At 37.6% G+C, this 21,620-nt stretch overlaps 1 protein-coding gene and 1 pseudogene across 1 annotated transcript in view; one reads left to right on the forward strand and one right to left on the reverse strand.

Moving 5' to 3' along the window:
- The window catches only part of LOC141504265 (aspartate aminotransferase, mitochondrial-like), a 66,130-nt pseudogene extending 62,700 nt beyond the window's left edge, over positions 1–3,430 (reverse strand).
- Positions 3,431–21,620, forward strand: part of DLK1 (delta like non-canonical Notch ligand 1) — a 34,071-nt gene continuing 15,881 nt past the window's right edge. Inside the window, exons 1-5 of the mRNA XM_074230943.1 lie at positions 3,431–3,519; positions 3,714–3,809; positions 4,890–4,950; positions 7,242–7,372; positions 21,009–21,150. Of these exons, the coding sequence (XP_074087044.1) occupies positions 3,740–3,809; positions 4,890–4,950; positions 7,242–7,372; positions 21,009–21,150 (404 nt within the window). The 5' untranslated portion in view covers positions 3,431–3,519; positions 3,714–3,739. The remainder of the gene's footprint in view (positions 3,520–3,713; positions 3,810–4,889; positions 4,951–7,241; positions 7,373–21,008; positions 21,151–21,620) is intronic.

Raw genomic sequence — 21,620 nt, forward strand, 5'->3', positions numbered from 1 at the left:
GGAGATGGGGAAAATAAGATATTATTGCATAGCTGGTGTAATTGTGGATTGATTAAATCATTTTGGAACTATGGCCACAGGCCTATAAAAAACCATGTATATGACTTTGATCTTTGCCCTAATTACCTAGCTGTGCCTTGCAAAATAAAAAAAAACACTAAAAAATATTGTAAGATGATCACCTGTGAATGACTTAACTATTCTCAGCAATACAGAGATCAAAAAAGACATATGATAAAGAATACTCACAGAAAGAACTGAGAAAGAAATTGAAGCATATTTCATTTTTTTTTATTTTTCTTGATTCTTTTTCGGAGAGTGGTCTATATTTTCTTTCACAAAACAATTATTATGGATACGTTTTGCATGACCATACATGTATAGTCCATATGGAATTGCTTGTCTTCTCAATGGGGCTGGGGTGAGAATGGAGGAAGGGAGAGAATTTGGAACTCAAAGTTTTAAAAATTAATATTAAAATTATTTTTAAAGTATCTAGGGAAAATAAAATACTAAACTTAAAGAATAAAAAAATTGATGACTAAGGAATGAGTAGTTTTCTGATCTCTTTCCTTTTCCTCTCTCCTTTTCTTTTTTTTTTAGGTTTTTTTTTTTTTTTTTTTTGCAGGGCAAATGGGTTTAAGTGGCTTGCCCAAGGCCACACAGTTAGGTAATTATTAAGTGTCTGAGGCCAGATTTGAACTCAGGTACTCATGACTCCAGGGTCAGTGCTCTATCCACTGCACCACCTAGCCACCCCCCCCCCTTTTCTAATGAGTTTTCCTGTTAACACTTGGAGGATCTCATAACACTTTGTATTTTCAGCAGGACCAAAGATGACCTTTAAAAATAATTGGAAGGATGATTGTAATTATAGACTTGCGAATTTGACATCATTTCCAATTCCAGTGTCAAGCAACAAAAGAATTCTAATTTTTATTTCCATTGGTGAGGAACCCTATTTTGCTCCATATCTCATGGAGGTTTCAGAAATGTAGCAAGTTCAGAATATGAACTAGACTTTCATTCCTCAACTCCAATCTAATCTAGTTTTCCTTTCTTGAAATTTTCAGGGAAGAGCAAGAAGGGTGATATAGAATAGAAATAAGTAAAATTGATCTTCCTCAGTGCCAAATTCATTCCTTGATAGGGAACTGGATATTTTGAGGGGGGGGAGCAGTAAGGAAGAGAACATATTTCTTTTTACCCCAGGAATTATACTGTAAGCTGATGGTCTATGATTCTTTCATGAAGATTCAGCCAAATTTATACCCATAGATATTTTATTGACACCACTTCATACTCAAGTGGCATCTCTGAACTGCTAAATGAATGTACTGTCAAATTGTGAAGTCTAAATTTACCCAACTGTCCTGCTTTCTTTTCCATTAAGTTGCATGCCCAAACCCCAAGGGAATAAGTTTACAAATGTAAACTTTGGGTTCTGAAGCATATCTCTCTGTCCATCTCTCTCTGATGGAGACAGTTGAGGACCCTGGACCCAAGAGAATTGGGAATATCAATGCTTTCAATCTGTTGCTCTCAGGCATCATCCTGGGAAATCATCCTGGACCCAAGAGATGTGGAGATGCTGCCTGGCAATTGCTCTGGCAGGCACTAAAGTCATTGAAGATTCAGTTAAACAAAGTACTTGTCACCAAGGCTTAAGGCATTGTCAGATGGTCCAATCAGACACTGCTATGATTTTTATTAGTGGAAATGGCATTAAAGTAGCATTAGCATCTGCTTTGGTCCAGTAGCCAAGGACCAGGAACCCATTGGAGCTGAAATCTTGTTTCCTCTTTTGAATAAGAGTTCTGGAGATTAGAAACAGTTTATGCTTTCATTTGTTTGCTGTTCCTTAGCACTGTTCTTTACACATAGTAGTTAGTCCCTCATGCTTTTTTTTTTTTTTAAAGAATAATTCTCTATTTAGTAACTGAAGAGTTCTAGAGTATACTTTCTATCTGAAAAGGCATTGGAATCAATTGCCCACAGAAGACATGGAATAGATTATTTATTGAAGAAAAGAGGGGGCTTTTTCCCTTTTTCTCTTCAGAATCACATTCAGGAATACCACCTCTCTCAGTTCCTGTTAGCCTGTGATCTCTTCCTCTTAGTATTGTTACTAAGGGAATCACTCTTTGCTTGAAGACTCATTTAAATTACTCAGATACAATTACATAATTTATTTCTTTCCTGCTGTGACATTCTGTTCTATAATGGTATGACACCTTCCAGCTCTAATTTTCCTTGATTCCTTCCCCAAAATACCTCTTTCCCTCCCCACCTTTACCTGTAGGGGTGCCTGAAGTTTTCTCTTGCATAGTAATTTCACTTATTTTTAACGTTGCTTCTTGGGATCCTCTTTCAAAGTAGACATTTTTCGTGTATGTGTGTGTGTGTGTGTGTGTGTGTGTGTGTGTGTGTGTATGTAGGCGCCTGTGTGTGAGAGAGAGGGGGTTTGGGGAAGAAAAGGGGGACAGGGGAGAAGGAGAGAGAGAGAGAGAGAGAGAGAGAGAGAGAGAGAGAGAGAGAGAGAGAGAGAGAGAGAGAGAGAGAGAGAGATTTAATCCTGATTCCTAGTTATCCTAACCTAGCTCAACTGGTCAGATCAGCTAGGAAAGGGAAGTTTTGCATGGGAAAAGATAAAGGGAAGGATAACATATCCAAACTATACCACCTTGGGCCTCGATTGTGAGAGGGGAAGGGACAAGAGAATTAGTTGAGATTCCACAAGCAGGGGATACTAAGGAGAACAAAGAATCAAAAGCCAAGGAGGGAAGATGCAAGATGCTTACAAATCAAATTTTCCTTGACCAGCTCCGTAAAACTGGACACATAAACCTTTATCTTCAACGTTTCAGGTAACTGGCGGAAGGGATGAGAATTCCATGTTAACAAGGATGTGTGCCAAATAAAATCTGGATTCCTAAAGATTCGGATTGGACATCAAATACTAAATAAAAGGAAGAAGATGTGGGAGACAGGAGGAGGCACACTCAGGAAACAGATCTCACCTCAATCCCCTCCAAGTTCTGGGGCTTCTCTCTGATGCTAGAAAAGTCCACTTGGGAAGTGGAATTCACTCTCAAGTCGAATTCGGACTTTGCGGTTGCTGCTTCTGAGACTTTGGGAAAATCCCTCAACTCTGGGTCTCAGTTTGCTTGTCTGTTGGATTATTTAGTCTCTGATTTCTAAATTTTCGATCTTTTGATCTTTAAAATGAATAGTGTTGGACAAAGAGAGCTTTAAGGTTCTGGGGCACTCAGTCCAGACTGGGCCATATGGCTCTGCCTGCTTCCCCAGACTCTACTGGTCCCGGGACCGAGGGTGGAGAAGGGAGTGTAAGCTGGGGTTGGTGGTGGGGCGGCTGCGGCGACGGGCGGGCAGCGGGCGGGGGCGGCTCCCGCAGCTCACTCTGCTCCATGTTCCTCTCGGCACAGGCAGACTAGGTCGGTTAGGCTGGGCGCGCCCCTGCACCCCGGGGAGGACGCGGGGGGACCCCGCTGGTCAAAGGTGGGGAGGGGAGACTTTCGGGTGGTTGTACTGGGAAATTGAGTGTGTCCTACAGCAAGGGGGGGGGGTCCTAGGAGGCTGGACGGCGTCAACCCCTTGCTGGGAAAAGCAACTGGGAGAGCTGGGAGCCGCTGTTGGTTACCCGAGGAGGTGGAGCCGCGAGGCTCATCCGATCCTCTTTTCCACCCCAACAGCTAGAGCAATCCCCTCTGGTGCTGCGATGTTCAACTCGGAATCCTTGCTGCTGTTGAGCGTTCTTGGGTCACCTTTTTGCTTCTTCTCTGCTCTAGGTAAGGCATCTCCCCCAGACCCTTCTGCTTCCCCTTCTTTAGCCCCAATTTAGATCCCACCCCATTATTCCTTAGGTGCCGAATCTGCGACCCCCGAGGGGAAAGCTCTCTTTCTTCTGCTTTTCTCCTAGGGACGTGTCCATCCCGCCCCAGCACTCCTTTGGCTCATTGCTCCCCTCATCTCCTGCTAGTATAGGGAACTCCCTTCTGGGAGAACACTACTCTTCTCTTATAGAAGATCCCCTAGTAAGGAATGGGAAAAGGTGAAAGATGTAGACACTATCAGAAGGGATGATGGCTAAGAGGGAACTCAAGGCCCAGGATCTGAAGCTTTGTGGTTTGGACAGCTCCCCTGTGACACACACAGAGCCCCTAGGCACCAAAACTTTGCAAACATTTAAGGTTCCTGTCATTTAAGGTTCTGACCCCAAGCAGAAAGATATGCGATCTAAGTCCTACATTTTCCACAAGCTTTATTTATCTAATTGTGATCAGCATTCTTCCTCCCTTCAGCTCTAGGTACTTTGAGATCTATTGGTAGATCTATAGTTTACTATCTTGATTGTATCTGAAGAAGTCAGGTTTAGGGTATTTCCCAAATAGTAAGAGCATATTGCATGCAGACCACTCATGAATGTAAAAGAAATCCTTCAAAAAAGACAAAACAAAGCAACATAAAGTCCTTTTCTCACAACAATATTGTTATCTAGGCAATCATTTTACAGCTATTCATTTGATCTCCATTTCACAGGAGGAAAATGAGAATCACAGAGGCTAGGAAAGAATGTGTGGCCTGGGATTGTAACCTAGATTTTTCAGGTTCCAAGATAATTGTCACTGCTGCACAACTAAGTCATACCAGGGAACCCAGTGGAGAAAGGCCTATCACTTAGATAATAGATTTTAGAGTTATATAATGATATTTGTAACTCTTTGGAGACCAACTGAGAATTTTAAAGTTAACCTTTTAATCTTTACTAGCTAAAAAATGAACTTTCTCTGGGCTTTATTTAACCTCTTTTAGACTTAAAGAACTCTCTTTTTGTTTTCTGGAGTTCAAGGATACTTTCTGTATTCTAGGTCTGGAATGTGTTGTTGACTGTCATCCAGACAGAGGAATTTGTGACAAGGACCAGTGTAGGTAAGGAAAAAGAGACTGAGGTGGTTATTGGGGATGGTTCTGGGACAAAGATTGAAATATCATTCAAAGATTTTGCCCTTTCCTTCCCCTTCCCCTGGATATCCATTTTCCCTCACTGAGCTGGGTATGCCTCTGGGGTAAGCTGCCCCTGAGACCACTTCATAATGGTTGGTGATATATTTTGCATGTATTTATATATGTCTATGTTGTTGTTCTAGATAGAGAGCCTATTAGGTTCTTGAGGTCAGAGATTGTTCCATTTTTGTCTTTGTATTCCCAGCACTGGGCACAGAGCCTAGAACATAGAAGACACTTAATAGATGCTTGTTGATTGATTGATCAGTGACTGGCAGGTGGATTCACCATTGAGAGTTCTTTAACCCAGTAGAGTGGAGGAGTCCCCAAGCTGCTGCTCTCAAACTACTCCCTGCCCCCTTTCTGGCAACTAGGAATGGCAGATTAATGATTCCAGGCGTGGGCTTATAATAGACAAAGAGCTATTAGGTATGCACAATTTTTTTTAATAAAGGCCTTTCTCTTTTGGCATTTTACCTTGAGTTAGACTGGGGATTTTAAGCTTCTTATGAGTTGAAAGCTCTTTTCCCCATACCTCATTTTAGTGGATGTGACTCTAGGTTTTCAGTGGCTATGCCTACAGAATTAAAGCTATTTCAAGTTGAGTAGTAAGGGTTTTTAGCAGACATGTACATCTGTCCTCTAAGGACCAGCCTCATGTAGAAAGGCTCATCACCATATAGGTGATGAATTTTTTAGTGGGACAAAGCCATGAAGGGAGTAATGGGGTTCTTATCTATTTAGCTGGAGGCAGCACCCACATTGATTAAAACCACTGGTTCCCGAAGGATTTAAGTATTCTAAGAATGTTCCTTTTTTCCTTTTAAAAGTTTTTCATTGATTTTGTTTTATTGCCAACTGAATTTCCTAAGAAATCCTCCCAGCTTCCTATAACAATGGAATTATTCCTTATCACAGTGATTTAAAAAAAAAATTCAATTGAGCAAAAGTAACCAGTATCTCAATCAAAGCTGACAGTTTGTGCAATATTCCACACCCATAGTTCTCCACCTCTGCAAAGAAGGGAGGGAGGTACATTTTCCTCACTTTCTCTCTGGGTACAAATTTGATTATTATTATAATGACACAGCTGCTCAATTACAGATTTTACACTTATTTATATTGTTGTAGTTATTATGTAGGTTGTTTCCCTGGTTCTGTTTGCTTCATTTTGTAAAAGTTCATATTTTTGCCTTGTTTATCCAGATCATTCATATTTATCTTTTCTTGTGTCATAAGTTTCATTTGATTCATGCATCATGATTTTTAGCCACTACTCAATTAATAGGTTCTTACTTTCCCCCCAGTTTTTCTGCTCATTGTTATGAGTATTTCTATGTATATGAAAAAAATTATTTTTGTCTTTAGCTTCCTGAGGATATATGCCTAACAGTGATTTTTAGGTCAATGGATATGGAAATTTCAGGAACCAAAAAAAAAAAAGAAAAGAAAAATCAAAATTCCAGATTGCTTTCTAGAATTGTTGGAACAAAAATGTGACATCTTTTGAAGAATAGAGCTATATTCCCTTCTCTCCTTTATAATTTTTTTCTTTCAAAATGGAAGTTCAATTTATTTTATTTAAAAATTAAAATGAATTAGAGAGAATAATGATTTGGGAATCTTACAGATAATTCATATATAAGAATGAGTCAGAAATCTAAGAGGAGAAGTCATAGAGTAGTAAGATAGACATCTAAATATAGGGAGTATTGAGAGGATCAAGGAGATGAGAGGGAGACTGTCTTTGGACAGACAGAATAGGGTCCCAGGTAATAGGCAACTATATTTATCTTCCACTTTATACCTCATGGCTGTGATTTAAATCATGTTCCCAGTTTTCCAACTCCACTAACTCTTGGAATCCCCATTTATTTTTATCAATCAATCAACAAGCATCTATTAAACATTTGCTGTGTCAGACAATATTCTAAGTAAGTGCTATGACTTCTGACTAAAGTGAAGCAGTTTGACCTCAAGGAGTTTATATTCTTCTTGCAATGATAATTAGGAGTTTTGAGCCTCACTATTTTTCTTTTTCCTGTATGTTTCTATGATCTGCTCAGGTCTCCTCATTTTCTCTTCCTTCTGTTTTTACCAGTGATATCTTCTTTTTTTTCTTTCCTAATTTCCTAATAAACTAGGTGGAATTTCAATTTAATTACATCAACCCTGATTAATTTTGCCTCTCTAAGTAAAGTTCTGGACTCTTGTAGGTGTCGACCTGGTTGGCAGGGACCCCTGTGCAATGAGTGTGTGCCCTTTCCTGGCTGTTTACATGGGAGTTGTTCTCTGCCCTGGCAATGTCTCTGTGAGGACGGTTGGATCGGAAGTCTCTGTGACATAGGTTTGTAAATAATGGTACTTTACTTTTCCAACTTGGTGAAGGCAGCAGCCTGTAGTGATTTAATGGACGAGTACGCCATCTACCGATCCAAGTGAACTAATGGTATATTTAGGAGATGACTCACCTCTCCATGTTTACAGGGGCTTTGCTCAATACTACAATGAGCCCAGGACTGAGCTGGTGATTCTGGAAAAGACAAGGGTAGTGATATAAACAGTCTTCTCTCCTGGGGAAATTGTTGTTGTGGTGTTGGTAAGGCAGATTTTATGTATGGGGAAAAATAGCTCAATGAAAATATGAAAGCAAGTTCAGGTGGATGTAGTACAGGAGCAGCTGGGGCAGGGAAGGAAAGGGGGGAAGAGTGGAGATTCAGTCATCAGACAAGATTCCATGAGAACACAGACGGGGTTTGGGTCAGTAACTACAGTTTCAGAGACGTGATTATATTAGATGTAGCCTCTAGGGAACTGAGTAGGACAGTAGATGGTATTAGATGTGCAGTCAGGAAGATCTAATTTCATATTCTTGCTTCAGGCTCTTACTAGCTGTGTGAGCTTGGGCAAGTCACTTAGTTGCTGTTTGCCTCAGTGTCCTCAGTTACAAAATGAAAATGATAATAATGGCACTAACCTCATAGGGTTGTTTGGAGGCACAAATGAGATAACTGTAAAGAGCTTAGCCCAGTAGTCACTTGATATGTACTTGTTCTCTCTCCTTCTTCCTCCTACTTTGCCACATGTGTGAGTTTGGTTAAGTCACTCTGTCTCTTAAATGAAGAGGTTGGTCTTTGGGATCTAATCAAATGTTATTTTCTTCCTGACTTCTTTCCTAATTCATTTGAAATGACCCTTTTCTTCTTGTAACTTTGTAATTCACATATGCACTTACTATATTCTGTTTTGTATTGTACTTATATGTATATGTATTGTCTCCCCCTCCGCAGTAGATTGCAAATTTAATTGAAGGTATGTCTATCTATCTTATCTTTGTATCTCCCTTCATTCTTTTCATGCATTAGACACATAATAAATGTTTTTCGAATTTTACATTCAACTTAAATTTCATTTTCCCTTACTTCCTCTGTCTTGCATTTTCTAAGAGAATGGTCTTCTGTATTTGGTCATCTTGAGTATTAAACATGATCAAACTAATATGAACTAAGATAGTGTCAGAACTATAGAAAGGTTGTTGCAGGTAATCGATAAAAAATGTTTATTATGTACCTATCATGTGCCTGTCCAAAAATGGCAAGTCCCTAGGAAGGAAGAGGTAGGAAAAAGCCAAACTGCCAACCCAGAGATTAATTCATGTTGCTTTATGTTGTTATTTGATCAGTCACATCTCACCCTTTGTGACCTCCACTTGGAGGTTTTCTTGGCAAAGATACTGAAGTGGTATGCCATTGCCCCCTCTACCCCAGATAAAGAAACTGAGGCAAACAGGGTTAAGTGACTTGCCCAGGGTCAGCTACCTAGTAAGTGTCTGAGACTAGATTTGACTTCCTGACTCCAGGCCCAGGGCTCTATCCTCTGCACCATCTACCTGTCCTTCTATAAACCTAATGAGAATGATAAGTTCCACATTGGGAGTTGGTTTCCCTGTGAAAAGATGAGGCAATGAGAAATGCTATTAGTGCAATCACTCTGTGACTCAGTTTTCCTATCTGTAAAATAGAGGTTTTTTTAAAATTCCATTTTCCCTCTGCTATGTTCTAGAAGTGTAGTCAATCAATGCAAAGATAAGCTCCCAGGGCAACCAGAGTGATTAACAGTACTGAATAAAGAGTTACTAACCTACACATTAGTAAACATGTTCAAAGAATCAGCTGAATTTGTATTCCTAAGACATTAAATGCTGGACTTAGAAGGGACTTTTTGAAATCATGTCAGATGGAAAGGATATTAGAATCATAGAGAAGGGAGAGACAAGTATGTACCAAATGTTTGCTATGACCCAAGCATTGTATTAAGCAAGCACTTTACAAATATCATGTCACTTGATCCTCACAACTACCATGCAATATGTCCTGTTATTGTCAGGGAAACTTGAGGCAAGCAGTGGTTAAATGACCTGCCCAGAGTCACCCAGCTAGTGAGTGTCTGATGCAGGGTTTGACTTAGGTGTTCACATCTCCAGGCTGAGTCAGCTAGCTGCCATGCAAAGTCACAGCTAGGACAAACCTCAAAACAGTAGATGAATATCTAGAAAATAAAAATAGCTCCAATTTTAATAGCAGTTTAAGATTTTCAAAATATTTTCCTCACAACTCTGTAAAGTAGGTGATACAAGTATTACTATCCTCATTTTATAGATATGGAAACTAAGCTTGGAGTGGGTAATATGACTCTTGCAAAAATACATAACTAGTAAACTACAAAGGGATTAAAATCCAGCATTCTTTTAATTGTCCCACACCTGAAAGAGACATAAAATGTCAAAACTGGAATGGAACTTTAAGATTATCCAATCTAGCTCTGCTCCCTTGTTTTCTAGATGAAGAAACTGGGACTGAGAGAGGGGAATGCCATTCACTAAATTATGAGGAGAGCAATGATTAGAATAAAGGTTTTCTGAATTCAGAATCTGGAGCACTTTTCATTCATTCAACTGCTGATCTCTAGGCAAGAGGGAATCAGGAAAGGCTTTATGCTGAAATAAGAAATAATACCATCTTATTGATATATGAGCTGCTGTTGTTTGTGCCTCTTACTTGAGAAGACCAATGACATCATAAGTGTGATGTCTTGAACTGCATTTCAATGAGGCAGAGCTGAGCAAAGTTATCAGCCTCACTCTCTACTCCAGAGTCATCAAGAGTCTGGAACTGCTTCTTGAAGGAATAGAGGGATTCCATTGAAGATGAAGCGAAGAGGGCTTTTCAGTACAAAGGTAGAAGATAGAGTACCATGTGTTAAAAGTATTTGAATTTGATGGTTTAGTAAATCATAGAGCATGGATAAAAAGTTGGAAGTGATCTCAGAAACCATCAAGTCCAACTCCTTTATTTTCCAGATGAGTAAACTGAAGTCATATGTATCTGAGTAAAAATCAAACCAGGTCTTCCTGTTTCCAGGACTTGGATGCTATCCATTATACAGTGATGCAGCCTTTAACAAAGTTTTCCTTAAGGATGAAGGATTGTTCCTGTCAAGGTGATTGTTTTAGAGCTGGTCTATGATTCCCTAATTATTCTATCATTAATTAATTCCTTTGGATATGGGAGTTTGAAAATTCACTGTGCTCTTTGTGACTCAGATCTTTCCAGAGTGAAAATAGCAGCTGAAATTGGTATACTAGATTAGGTTGCCATGGTTGTACTGGGAGTTATATTAAAATTCTGTTATAGGTCTGCATATGCAATTAAAATCCATTTCCTTAAGGACATTTTGTTGATGACCATATCAACAAATATTTTCCAAATAATATTTTCATAATAAAAAAATGCAGAGTATTTTTTTCCCTTTTTTGGTGGTAATGGTGGGAGGTTAAAGTAAAGGTGGTCTCTGTGATCTCTTCCCACTCTGGGATTCCATGGGACTAAGACTCTAGGACTATGAATCTAAATAGTTCTAGACCTAGTAGTGTACTTTGGGAAAAGATCTGAGTTTGAGTCAGAAGATTGGGGTTTAAATTCTAATTCTGTGATTAAGTAAGTCCCTTAACCTATTTTAGCCTCAATTTCTTTATCTATAAAATGAATAGGTTGGAATCAATGATGTGCAAGATTCCTCCCTACTCTGAATCTGTGAGCCTTTGATTTATGATTCTAGCACTAAATAAAAACTATCCACTTGATTTGCTATGACATGTGATAATCATTTGATTCAAACATTTGTTTTATAAGCAATTAAGACAAGTTCAATTCACCTAGGGAGTTTATCAACAGACCACTTTTAACTTATTCCATCCTTTCCTTAAGTTTTTTAATTTTTTTTTTATTTATTTAAGGCAATGGGGTTAAATGACTTGCCCAAGGTCATCCACCTGGGTAATTATTAAGTGTTTCAGGTCGGATTTGACCTCAGGCCCTGCTGACTCCAGGTCCAGTGCTCTATCTACTGAGCCACCTAACTGCCCTCTTAGGTTTTTTTTAATTAACCTGCACTAAATATGCAACAGAATTTTTTTGTTCTCTGTACCTCTCATTAAGTTGTGTGACTACAATTACATGAATCACTGCAGGCAAATTTTGTTAAAGATTTGGCTACTAAATTCAGAACAACTCATGACACCTGAGAATACCTCTTCATTTTATTTCCAAGTAGGTACCTTCTGTGCTAAGTCTCCTCTCACCACTTTTCAGTTTCCTTTTATGTGCTGTCTTCTTCCATGAGAAGTGTAAGCTCTTTGAGGTCAGGGACTCTATTTTTTGCTTGTGGTTTTATTTCCAGTTCTTAGCATGGCACTTCATAAATGTTCTTTTCTTACTGTTCTTGTTTGTCCTTTTCAGACCAGTGGCAAGGCAAAATTCACTGCATCAGCTATCTATCTATCTATCTATCTATCTATCTATCTATCATCTATTTATGTATCATCTGCCTTCCTGTCTGATTATTTGTCTGTCTGATTATCTGTCTGTCTCTGTCTCTCTAACGATCTGTCATCTGTTTTCATTGACAATAGTTTTGATAGATGCATGAAAGTGTCATAAGGATTTTATTCTATGGCAACAAGAAATCAGGCATATGATTTCATAGTTGCTGATGTCTTCTCAGTCTTCCTTCTCTCCTTTCCTTTCTTCCTGCCTTCCTCCCCTTTCTTTATCTATCTGTCTGTCTGTCTGTCTCACTCTCACTTTTTCTTGTTGGAGAAAGTAAAAGCATCATTTCAAAGCTTGCCCACATTTTGTAACATGCATTTTGACCATTGACTTTTTAATAATTGTGGTTTTTTCTGTATATTTCTTCTCTGCACACCTAGGTCTACCTATTCTTCATACCATCAGGATTACTTTATACAGTATATTGGGTACAAGAGTGAATTGAGTCCAAATGTTGTGGCACTCTCTATTATAGACCACTACAAAAATGCTAGAGGATCTGTTTTGTTTTGTGTTTCTTTGTTGTGCATATGAATGAGGAGCTATTTTCACAATAGTCTAGTTTAACTCTATTTTTCCACAGCCTCACTTTCCCCCAGCAGCCTTTTGAGGTTTGAGAAAGCATTATTGGTCATAATCTTCCATTTTTCTCCATTATGTTGTTTTTCAAATGACTCTGTACTCTCAGTTCACATTGCTCTTGGTTATCACATCCCTGCTCCATGAAGAGACTAAATGTTTGTCATTGTTAAGGTGTTTTAGGAGCTTTTTCTGCGTCTTTATTGTAGCAAACATTTTTGTCAATTAAATTTCCTTTGGAAATGTTAATAAAGATTTTTCCTGTGATCAACTTCCCAGTTTTCAAAGGCAGGTTACCTGCTATAGTTACACACAGTCCCTTCATCTCACTTTTATCCTTTTTTCTATTTTGGCATTTACTTTGACCTTTACTTGACTCATGGATAATCTGACTGTGCAGAACCAACTTTATACTGCAGTGATTGTTATATTTGTAGCTAGCTTCTTCTGGTCTGTTAAAAATGGTTTAGTGACTTTAAGGAACTATTTGACTGGCTAGGCAATATGAAACCTTAAAGTCTTTCCTCAGACAAAGTGCTAGAACTATATATGATTCAAAGACAAACATGATAACAGAAATTACTTTATTCAACTATCAAGCAAGCATCAGACAGGGAGCTATTATTTTGCCAAAGGAGTTTACTAGTTATTTGAAAGAAATCCTGTGGGAAGTCCTAATAAAAGAAGTATTTTCTATTCATGCCAAGATTCTCCAAATGACCTTGTTCCCAGCCGACCTTGTACTAATTGAGTTGAGCCTCAGAACGTGACAAACTTCCCTTAGTGAAACCTACATTAATGTCATCTATGATAGGAAAAGGCTTGTAGCCCAGATTGTTACATGTATAGGTAGCCTGCCAGTTTGACCCATCAATATGCATTTCAGGAACTGCAGATGGATAATGAATAATGAAGTGGGCCAAGAACTGAGCAGAAAGAAACCAGACTAGATCCCATTTGGGAAATTGCACAGCATTCTGAATGGTGCCAAGTTGCTCCCTGGCATACAAATTCATCTTTTTAACACCAAATTGTACTCTTCTCTTGGTGACCCAAAGAACAAAACAAAGACACACATGCGTGTTTGTGTGTACATGTGTTTTTAGGTTGTATCCACTAACTTTATATAATTAAGAACTGTATACAAGAAATGGTATAAGAAATATCATCAAAGGGATGTATGACTAGAAGGGGAGGGAGATATCTGTTTTTGCAGCAAGAGTGGGGGACTGATAGTCTTTGTGCCCCAATAATAATCACACAAAAATGAGGGACCTAGAGAATGACTCAACCAAATTAATCATTGCCTACTAAAGAGGCTGTCTGGGAAGTGTGGACAAGAGTTGCTTAGGATTGACAGCCTGGGGTAGATCACAGGATCATAAATCATCAATTTAGAACTAGAAGGGACTCTTTAAATGTAACTTCCCAATTTTACAGATAAAGAAACTGAGGGACAGAGAGGTTAAGTGATATATACCCAAAATGCCATAGGGGAAAATGCCTAACATGGGATTTGAACCCAAGTCTTCCTCATGCCAAGTTCAGCATTCTTTCCATTATTCATATCACCTCAGGATGTAATATATGTATGGAAGTACTATACATAGGGACTCTATAAAATATAGCTATGGAGTTAAGCTAAATTATTGAAATATTATATGCAGGGACTTCATAAAATATGCCTAAAATATGAAAGTTTTTTTTATCTTGCACAGAATTTTACCTTACACATAATAGCTGTTTTACCTTACACATGTGTACTCCATGAAACATAACTATTATATGTAAAATAAAATTTATAAATTTTAGATTCTCTCACTTGGAGTCCATCCAGGGGCATTGATTTAAGGATGTTATTAGAATATTTTAAGTATCTCATTAGAAGACTTTTTTCTGCAAAAGATGCTCCCATAGCATGCTTCAAATTTATAGAATCAGAAAATTTGAGAGTTGAAATGTATCTTGGGGATTTTCAATGCCTAGCACAATGACTGGCATGGAATAGGTGAATAAATGCTTGTTGAATGATATATTAAATGACAGGTCAGACATGTCTTTAGTACTATCTCTTTGGCAGATTAAACTAATGAGGATTTCATAAAGTCACTAAAAGAACATAGAAAAAGAATAGAGAATATCTTAGGACACAGTCTTGGTATAGACCAACAGTTACAAGGTGGGGTAAGGTTGATGTTCAACAGGAAAGACTTAGAAGGAATGGTTAGATACATAAAAGACAAACCAAGATAGATTGGTATAAAAAATCCAAAAATCAAAAATGGAGAGAAGATTTAGGACTAGATAGCAATTTTGGAGGCAAATCTAATGAGAATGGTGCCAGGAAATGTAGAGGGGTGACCAACAGTTTCAAATGCTGCAGAGAGATAAAGAAGGATAAAAATTGAAGATAAGACATCAGATTTGGCAAGTAAGAGATCTTTGGTAACTTTGAAAAGAGTGATGAGATTGTAAGCCAGATTTCAAGGGTGTGAGAAAATGAGTGACAAGAGAAAAAGCGGGGTGGGGAATGGGTGTAAAAAACTTTTCCAAGAATTTGTCTGTGAAATGAGACATAGACAATGTCCCCAAGGAATTTTATAGTCTTGAAGAATTGTTGATTTATTTACAGAAGAGCCCTGGACACATTTCTAGGCAGCAGGGAAACTGTCTGTAGATGGGAAGTGATGAAGATAAGAGAAAGAAAGGTTTATAAAGGTTTTAAAGGAGCAGTCTGCTGGAGGAAACTGGAGGGAATAGGATCAAGGATATCTCTATCTCTATCTCTCTCTCTATCTCTATCTCTATCTCTATCTCTGTCTCTCTGTCTCTCTGTCTCTCTCTCTCTCTCTCTCTCTCTCTCTCTGGCCTTGGATAGGGAGAAGAACCATTATCAGACACTAGGAAAAAAGGAGAAGAAAGTGAAATACCAAGGGGTTTTGAAATGTAGAGTAGAGGAAAAGAGAAAGCTCACTTTGAAGGATCTCTATTTGTGAGGAGAGATCTTCTATTGAGATGAGAGGAGTGGTTGAGAAAATAAGAGGCTTACAGCAGTTGAAGAAGCTATATTAGAAGGTCAAAGAAGAGTAAAATGATTTCCTTGGTATACTGAGGGCTCAAATGAGACTAGAATAACATAAATTAGATAATACTATTAAAAGAGATTGTCTTAGACCTCCACAATGGAAAATGTACTGAATGGAGAACACCTGTTATCCTGAGGGTTAACACCACTATGACTACATCTGAAATAGTGTTCAGTTCTGAGAGCTACATTTCTGATAAGATATTTTACAGTCTGGAGATGCTACCATTTTCTTGGTAGCAATTTTCATGGTAAGAAGATTAGAGGTCATGCTATACAAGATTGTTATATGGCTATTATGCAGGATTGTGAAATCCAAGAGTTTGAATGGAAATTGGAGGTCATTTATGCTAACCTGAATCTGAACAGGAATGTTCTTTACATTTTCCTTGGCAATTGGTCATCCAGCCTTTGATCAAAGACCTCCAAATAAGTAGACTCAAGAGCAAATGTAATAGAGTCTTACATTTTCAGAAAGTTCTGATTGTTAGGAAATCATTCCTTACCTTGAGTTCTAATCAGCTTCTCAGCAGTTTCTCCTTATTGCTCCTAATTAGCCAAGCAGAATGTTAAATCCCTCATTCACATGATGGTCCTTCAAATAAATACAAAAATCATACCCCTCTTTCATCTTCTCTTCTCTTCTCCAGGCTTAATGTCTTTAGTTCCTTCAAGCAGTCAATCACTTAATCAACAAACATTTATTTAAATACCTATTATAAGCCAAGCTTTCTTCTAGGTCCTGAGGCTACAAATACTAAAATGACTCCTGTCTCTGGGCTTGTTAGAAAGCCTGTAATATATCAACAGCATGAGTTGGGTGTCCTGAGCAGCATAAAAGGCATCATCAGGTGCACAAAAAGTCTACAAAAGATATGGGCTAGTTATTTAGTGAAAGGCAGGGACAGCAGGGGCCCAACTATTAACCTATTATAAATGAAATCCTTAAAACACAAAAAAATAGAATAAATGAAAATCCTGTTTAGAGGATTCATCAGAAGACATAGACAAAAATTGCACAGGTTGAGAAGGAATGGCTAGTTTCTTTTTCTTTTTTAATTTTCCTTTCATTTTTTCCAATTTTATGTTAAGTTACTTTTCAACATTCTTTTTTTTAAGATTTTTAGTTCCATATTTTTCTCCCTCCCTCATTTCCCCTCCCATTCCCCATGACAGTGAGTAATCTAATATAGGTTATACATGTATGATCATGTTTAACATATTTCCATACTAGTTATGGAATCTGAAAAAAAAGGAAAAAAACCATGAGAAAAATAAAAATAACATAGAACAAGTTTTAGAAAATGAAAATAGTATGCTTTGGTCTGCATTCAGACTCCATGGTTTTTTCTCTGGATGTAGATGGAATTTTCTATTCTAAGTCTTTTAGAATTGTCCTTGATCACTGAACTGCTGAGAGGAACTAAGTGTATCACGATGATCTAGTTTCAATCTGCTCAGGTGGAGGGAGTTCGTTGCTGATTATATATCAAGTGAATTATTCCTGAAATAATATGGTTGGTCAGTCATTTTAGATGTGTCCAATTCTTTGTGACTCCAGTTGGGGTTTTCTTGGCAGAGATATTGGAGTGGTTTGCCATTTCCTCATTTTACAGATGAGAAACTGAGGCAAGTAGGGTTAACTGACTTGACCAGAGTGACACAGCTGCTAATTGTCTGAGGTCAGATTTGAACTCAAAAAAGAAGATAATCAAGAAGTATCTACTGTACTGCTTAGTTACCCTGAAATAATATTAAATGTATTTAACATTTAAACAGAATTTTGGCATGATGGAAGAAAGTTCATTAGCCTAAATTGAAGGTTTAGTGGTTTTTAGGAAGCTAACCTCAAGTTGAGTTTCGATTAGCTTTCTCAGAGGCATGTAAGAATTTCTTGAGCCAGTGTTCTTCAGGAACCCAGAAACTAACAAGATAAAGCAATTTCTATTCTAAGAAATTACTCCAGAATCTAATATGGGTTAAAAATTTGGGAACATATGAAGCAAAAGATAGCAAATTGTTTCAAGAACTCTCGGAAGATGTACACATGGTTGTTAAATGAGTGATCTATTCCCCTTCCCCTCCCTGCTCTATGTTCAGCCTGTAACTGGCCTTTGCATTTTATTCCTACAGGGTGGGGGTGGGGTGGGGGGCTAATTTCCAACTAGACAATACAGAGCAAGATAATTAACTGACCATAAACAGGATCTCAGGATCTAGATACTTGAGCCTGGATGACTGATTCCCACTGAGCATTGGATAGTCATATTTTTTTGTGTGTGTGTTGAGCCAGTCTCTGCTGAAGGAGATCATTTCTTATGAAAGGCATGTAATTACTCAACCTGTCATTCAACTGTGGTTTTATGGATCATTTTGCTTGCTTTTTGAGAAATAAATACTTCTGGGAAGATGCAGTCATGGAAGTTCCTGACTGTTAAACTTTAGCTTTTCTTTTACCCCTTTGCCAGCCTGACTTGAAAAGAGATACAAAACCAGCAGGCAAAACTTGTCACACTGAGAGATAGTTGTTTCTCATATCCTTGTTCCTCAGTTGTTAATGTGTCACCTCTCCTGTCAAGGTTACTTTGTAATATAATCTATTTTGTATTGATCTTTCTTGGTACGTGTTGCCTCTGCCTTTTCTCCCCAATTGATTTTAAAAGTGATGCAGATTCTTTGAGGTTAAAGACTGTTTTATTTGTATTGATTTTCATCTACCTGGTAGTATTATGCTTAATAAGTATTTGTTGGATGAATATTTTTAAGGACCTTTATATGAAATAAAATGTTCTTGTTCGGAATTGTATATCCTCAGTTTAATTGACATGAAGTCTCTGTCTCTTCTCCTCCTTCCTCCCTCCACCCCTTCCTTCTAATTCATAGGGCCATTGCTCCTACTTTACATCCCTGAACAAATAGCTGGGTCTCACAAGTTACCAACCCTTTTACAGATATGAAAAATTAACTATCTAAGTTTTCTTATTTTTATAGATACTTTGTGTTGTTGCATACTATTTATTTTCAGTATATTCTTCCCTGACTTTAATCTGGTGAGGCATTTCTTAAGAAAAGAAAGATTAATGAATAAGAGAAATAATAAGAGAAAATAAAAAATCAGTTCAGCAAAACTAACATATCAGTCATATTTGACAGTTGGATAGTGGCTCATCCATATTCACACCTCCAGAAAAAGAGAAATTTTATTTTCCCAACCCTTCTCTAGGTCAAACTTGTTTGATGTAGTTGTTGTGGCTGTTAAGTCAGTTTAGCTATGTCTTACTCTTTAAGACTCCATTTAGGGTTTTCTTATCAGATTGGGATAAAGGGTTAAAGGGTATAGTCATTCTATTTACTCATTTTTAAACCTGCATTCCAAATTATTTTCCAAGATGGTTGATACAGTTTTCAGTACTCTTAAAAGTATGCCTATCTCCCTTTAGCTCTTCCTTCTAACATTGCATTTCAATAAATAAGCAATTATTAAGTGTCTGCTATGTGTCATGCTAAGTGACTCCATCTTTTGGAATTTTTGCCTTTTTGTTGTATATGTTGTTTTGTACAATTCTCTTTTTATTAATGATTTGAAATTATATTGCATGTGATTTTTAAATTTGCTCTTCTTTTGAGAACTAGGTATATAGCCTTTTACCAATTTGTTATTGGGGAAGGCTAAATTGAGTTCCCTATACTCAGTTGTTTACTCTCCCTGTCATTCATACTGACTTCTCTGCACCAGATCAATCATTCTGATGTCTATGACAGCTTAATACACACTCCTTACTTCATCACGCCTAGTGGCAAGTTTTTAACCACCATTCTTCCCATGAACATCTGCAATGGGTCATTTCTTAATTGCAGAACATAATCAGCAGTTCTATGATACACTCTAGCCTTGAGCAAAATCCATTTCCCCTTACCCAAAATTCTCACACCCTTATCAGAAATAATAAATATGAATCCTATGATAGTAGAACTGAGAAGAACCCAGATATTATTTAGTTCAGTTTTCTTACTTTACAGATGAAAAAAACGGGATCTAGGGAAGGGAAGTAAATGGCTTTCACTGATTGCTTAATGATTTCACAGGAGATTTGAACCAGAACCAAGATGACCCATTCAAAGAAGGTGAAACATTAGTGTACTGAGTTCAACTCTCTCAAGTATGGGAAGAAACTTAGGCCCAGATCAGGGTAATGTCTTGTCCACAGTTAGAATAAATTGTACATATTAGAACCAGAATTCAAATACAAGTCTTCCAATTCAGAATTCTTTTATCCCATAAAGCTGAATTTCTCATTTAAAAAAATATTTATTGATTGAATGTTTCTGTATGTGAGGCTACCTTAATAGTATTTTTGTGGGGTGGGAGGGCTGTACTAATTGTGATTTCATTGGTTCAGAGGTAACTTCACCATTTGTTTTAGACTTAGAAAGTGAGGCATTTAAAATGACTATGGTAGGTTTATTGGTCAAGTTTTGAGAAGCCAATGAATCTTGAGGAATTAATGAGGAGAATTAATGAGGCAGAGAAAGAATCTAGTATATGAAGCACCTAGTCACTGTGAGAGAATGCAGGAAAATGAAAAAGAAAATACAAGGAAATTAAAAAGAAAAAAGGGAAAACAAGATCATTACAGTAGTAAGAGAGAAAATGAATATGAGAAGAACTAAATAGCAGTGAAATTTTAATTGCCAGTTCAAGACTATATATGGAACAGATAAGATATCATAGGGGATGACCAAATGGATGGGATAAATTATAGGAAATTAGAAGAAGGTTAACTCTGTGACCTTGGGCAAATCACTTAACACTGACTGACTTGCATCCAGGGCCATTTGTAGTCATCCTGATTCATATCTGGCCACTGGACCCAAATGCCTGTGGAGGAGAAAATGAGGCTGGTGAATTAGCACAGCACCTTCTCACTCAATTCCAATTGATGTACTTGTCTTGACATCAACTCCCTGATGTTAGGATCAGAAGAATGAAGGATCAAAAAAAAATCATGACTTTTAAGCCTTCTTTGCTGCAGGTAAAAATCCTGACCACTATGAATATTGAATATATTCATATGACTAGACATATGAATGTGACCTGATATTTTGATTCATATTTAGTTTGGTTTCCCCAGCCCTTCCTCTGTTCTAGTTTCTACTGTTTCTTCTTCATTTCTTTCTACATTTCTTTCTGTTTTCAAAGACTCACTGCCTCCTAGTTTTGGGGCTGCTTCTTTTGACTGTTACAACATAAACAGAAGGTCATTATTTTGGATAAGTCCTGGACAAGAGTATAGAGGAATAACCTGGAGTAGGGAAATCTCCATAATAGGTATTTATTCTACATGAGTAGAAATGAATAACAAGATGGTGGAGCAAGTTTCAAGGTAAGGAAAGAAGGAATAATATTAAATATGTTGAATGTATTCCTTTAGATCTCCAGTTGTGTGCTGCCAAACCCTGCCACAAGAATGGAACATGCACTGGTTCTGAGGAAGGTGGCTCCAGCTGTTCTTGTGCCCCTGGCTCTTCAGGAAGAAACTGTCATTTTAAGGAAGGACCTTGTGTTATTAATGGGTAAAGCTTCATTTCCAGTGATTTATGATTGTCTTCATTTCTATGTAATTTTTCATTTCTTTTTCTTCAAATATCCTTTCACTTTTAAATGGTAGAAATTTTTTCTTTGGAAATTCTAAGTATTCTTTCTTGAAGCAATATAAACTGGCAAGGATATTTAGAGTCACAGCCTAGACTGTCAGACATTCAAGAGAGTTAATGATCACATAACAGAATACAAAGCCAAAAGGGTCTTTGGAATGTCAGAGTTTGAAGGGAACTTAGGATATGAATTTATGGATCAAAAAAGTCTTAAAAAATAGAATGTCAGAATTGGAAGAAGCACTACAGAACACAAAATGTCAGGGCCACAAGGGATCTTAGAACCACACATCAGAATTTCAAAGTCAGAAAGGTATTTAGAGAATGGTTCTTAACATGGGACCTATAGATAAAGTTCCATATATAGATTTCAGGGGATCCATGAATAT

Source organism: Macrotis lagotis, chromosome 1 (assembly GCF_037893015.1).
Source record: "Macrotis lagotis isolate mMagLag1 chromosome 1, bilby.v1.9.chrom.fasta, whole genome shotgun sequence".
NCBI lineage: Eukaryota > Metazoa > Chordata > Mammalia > Peramelemorphia > Peramelidae > Macrotis > Macrotis lagotis.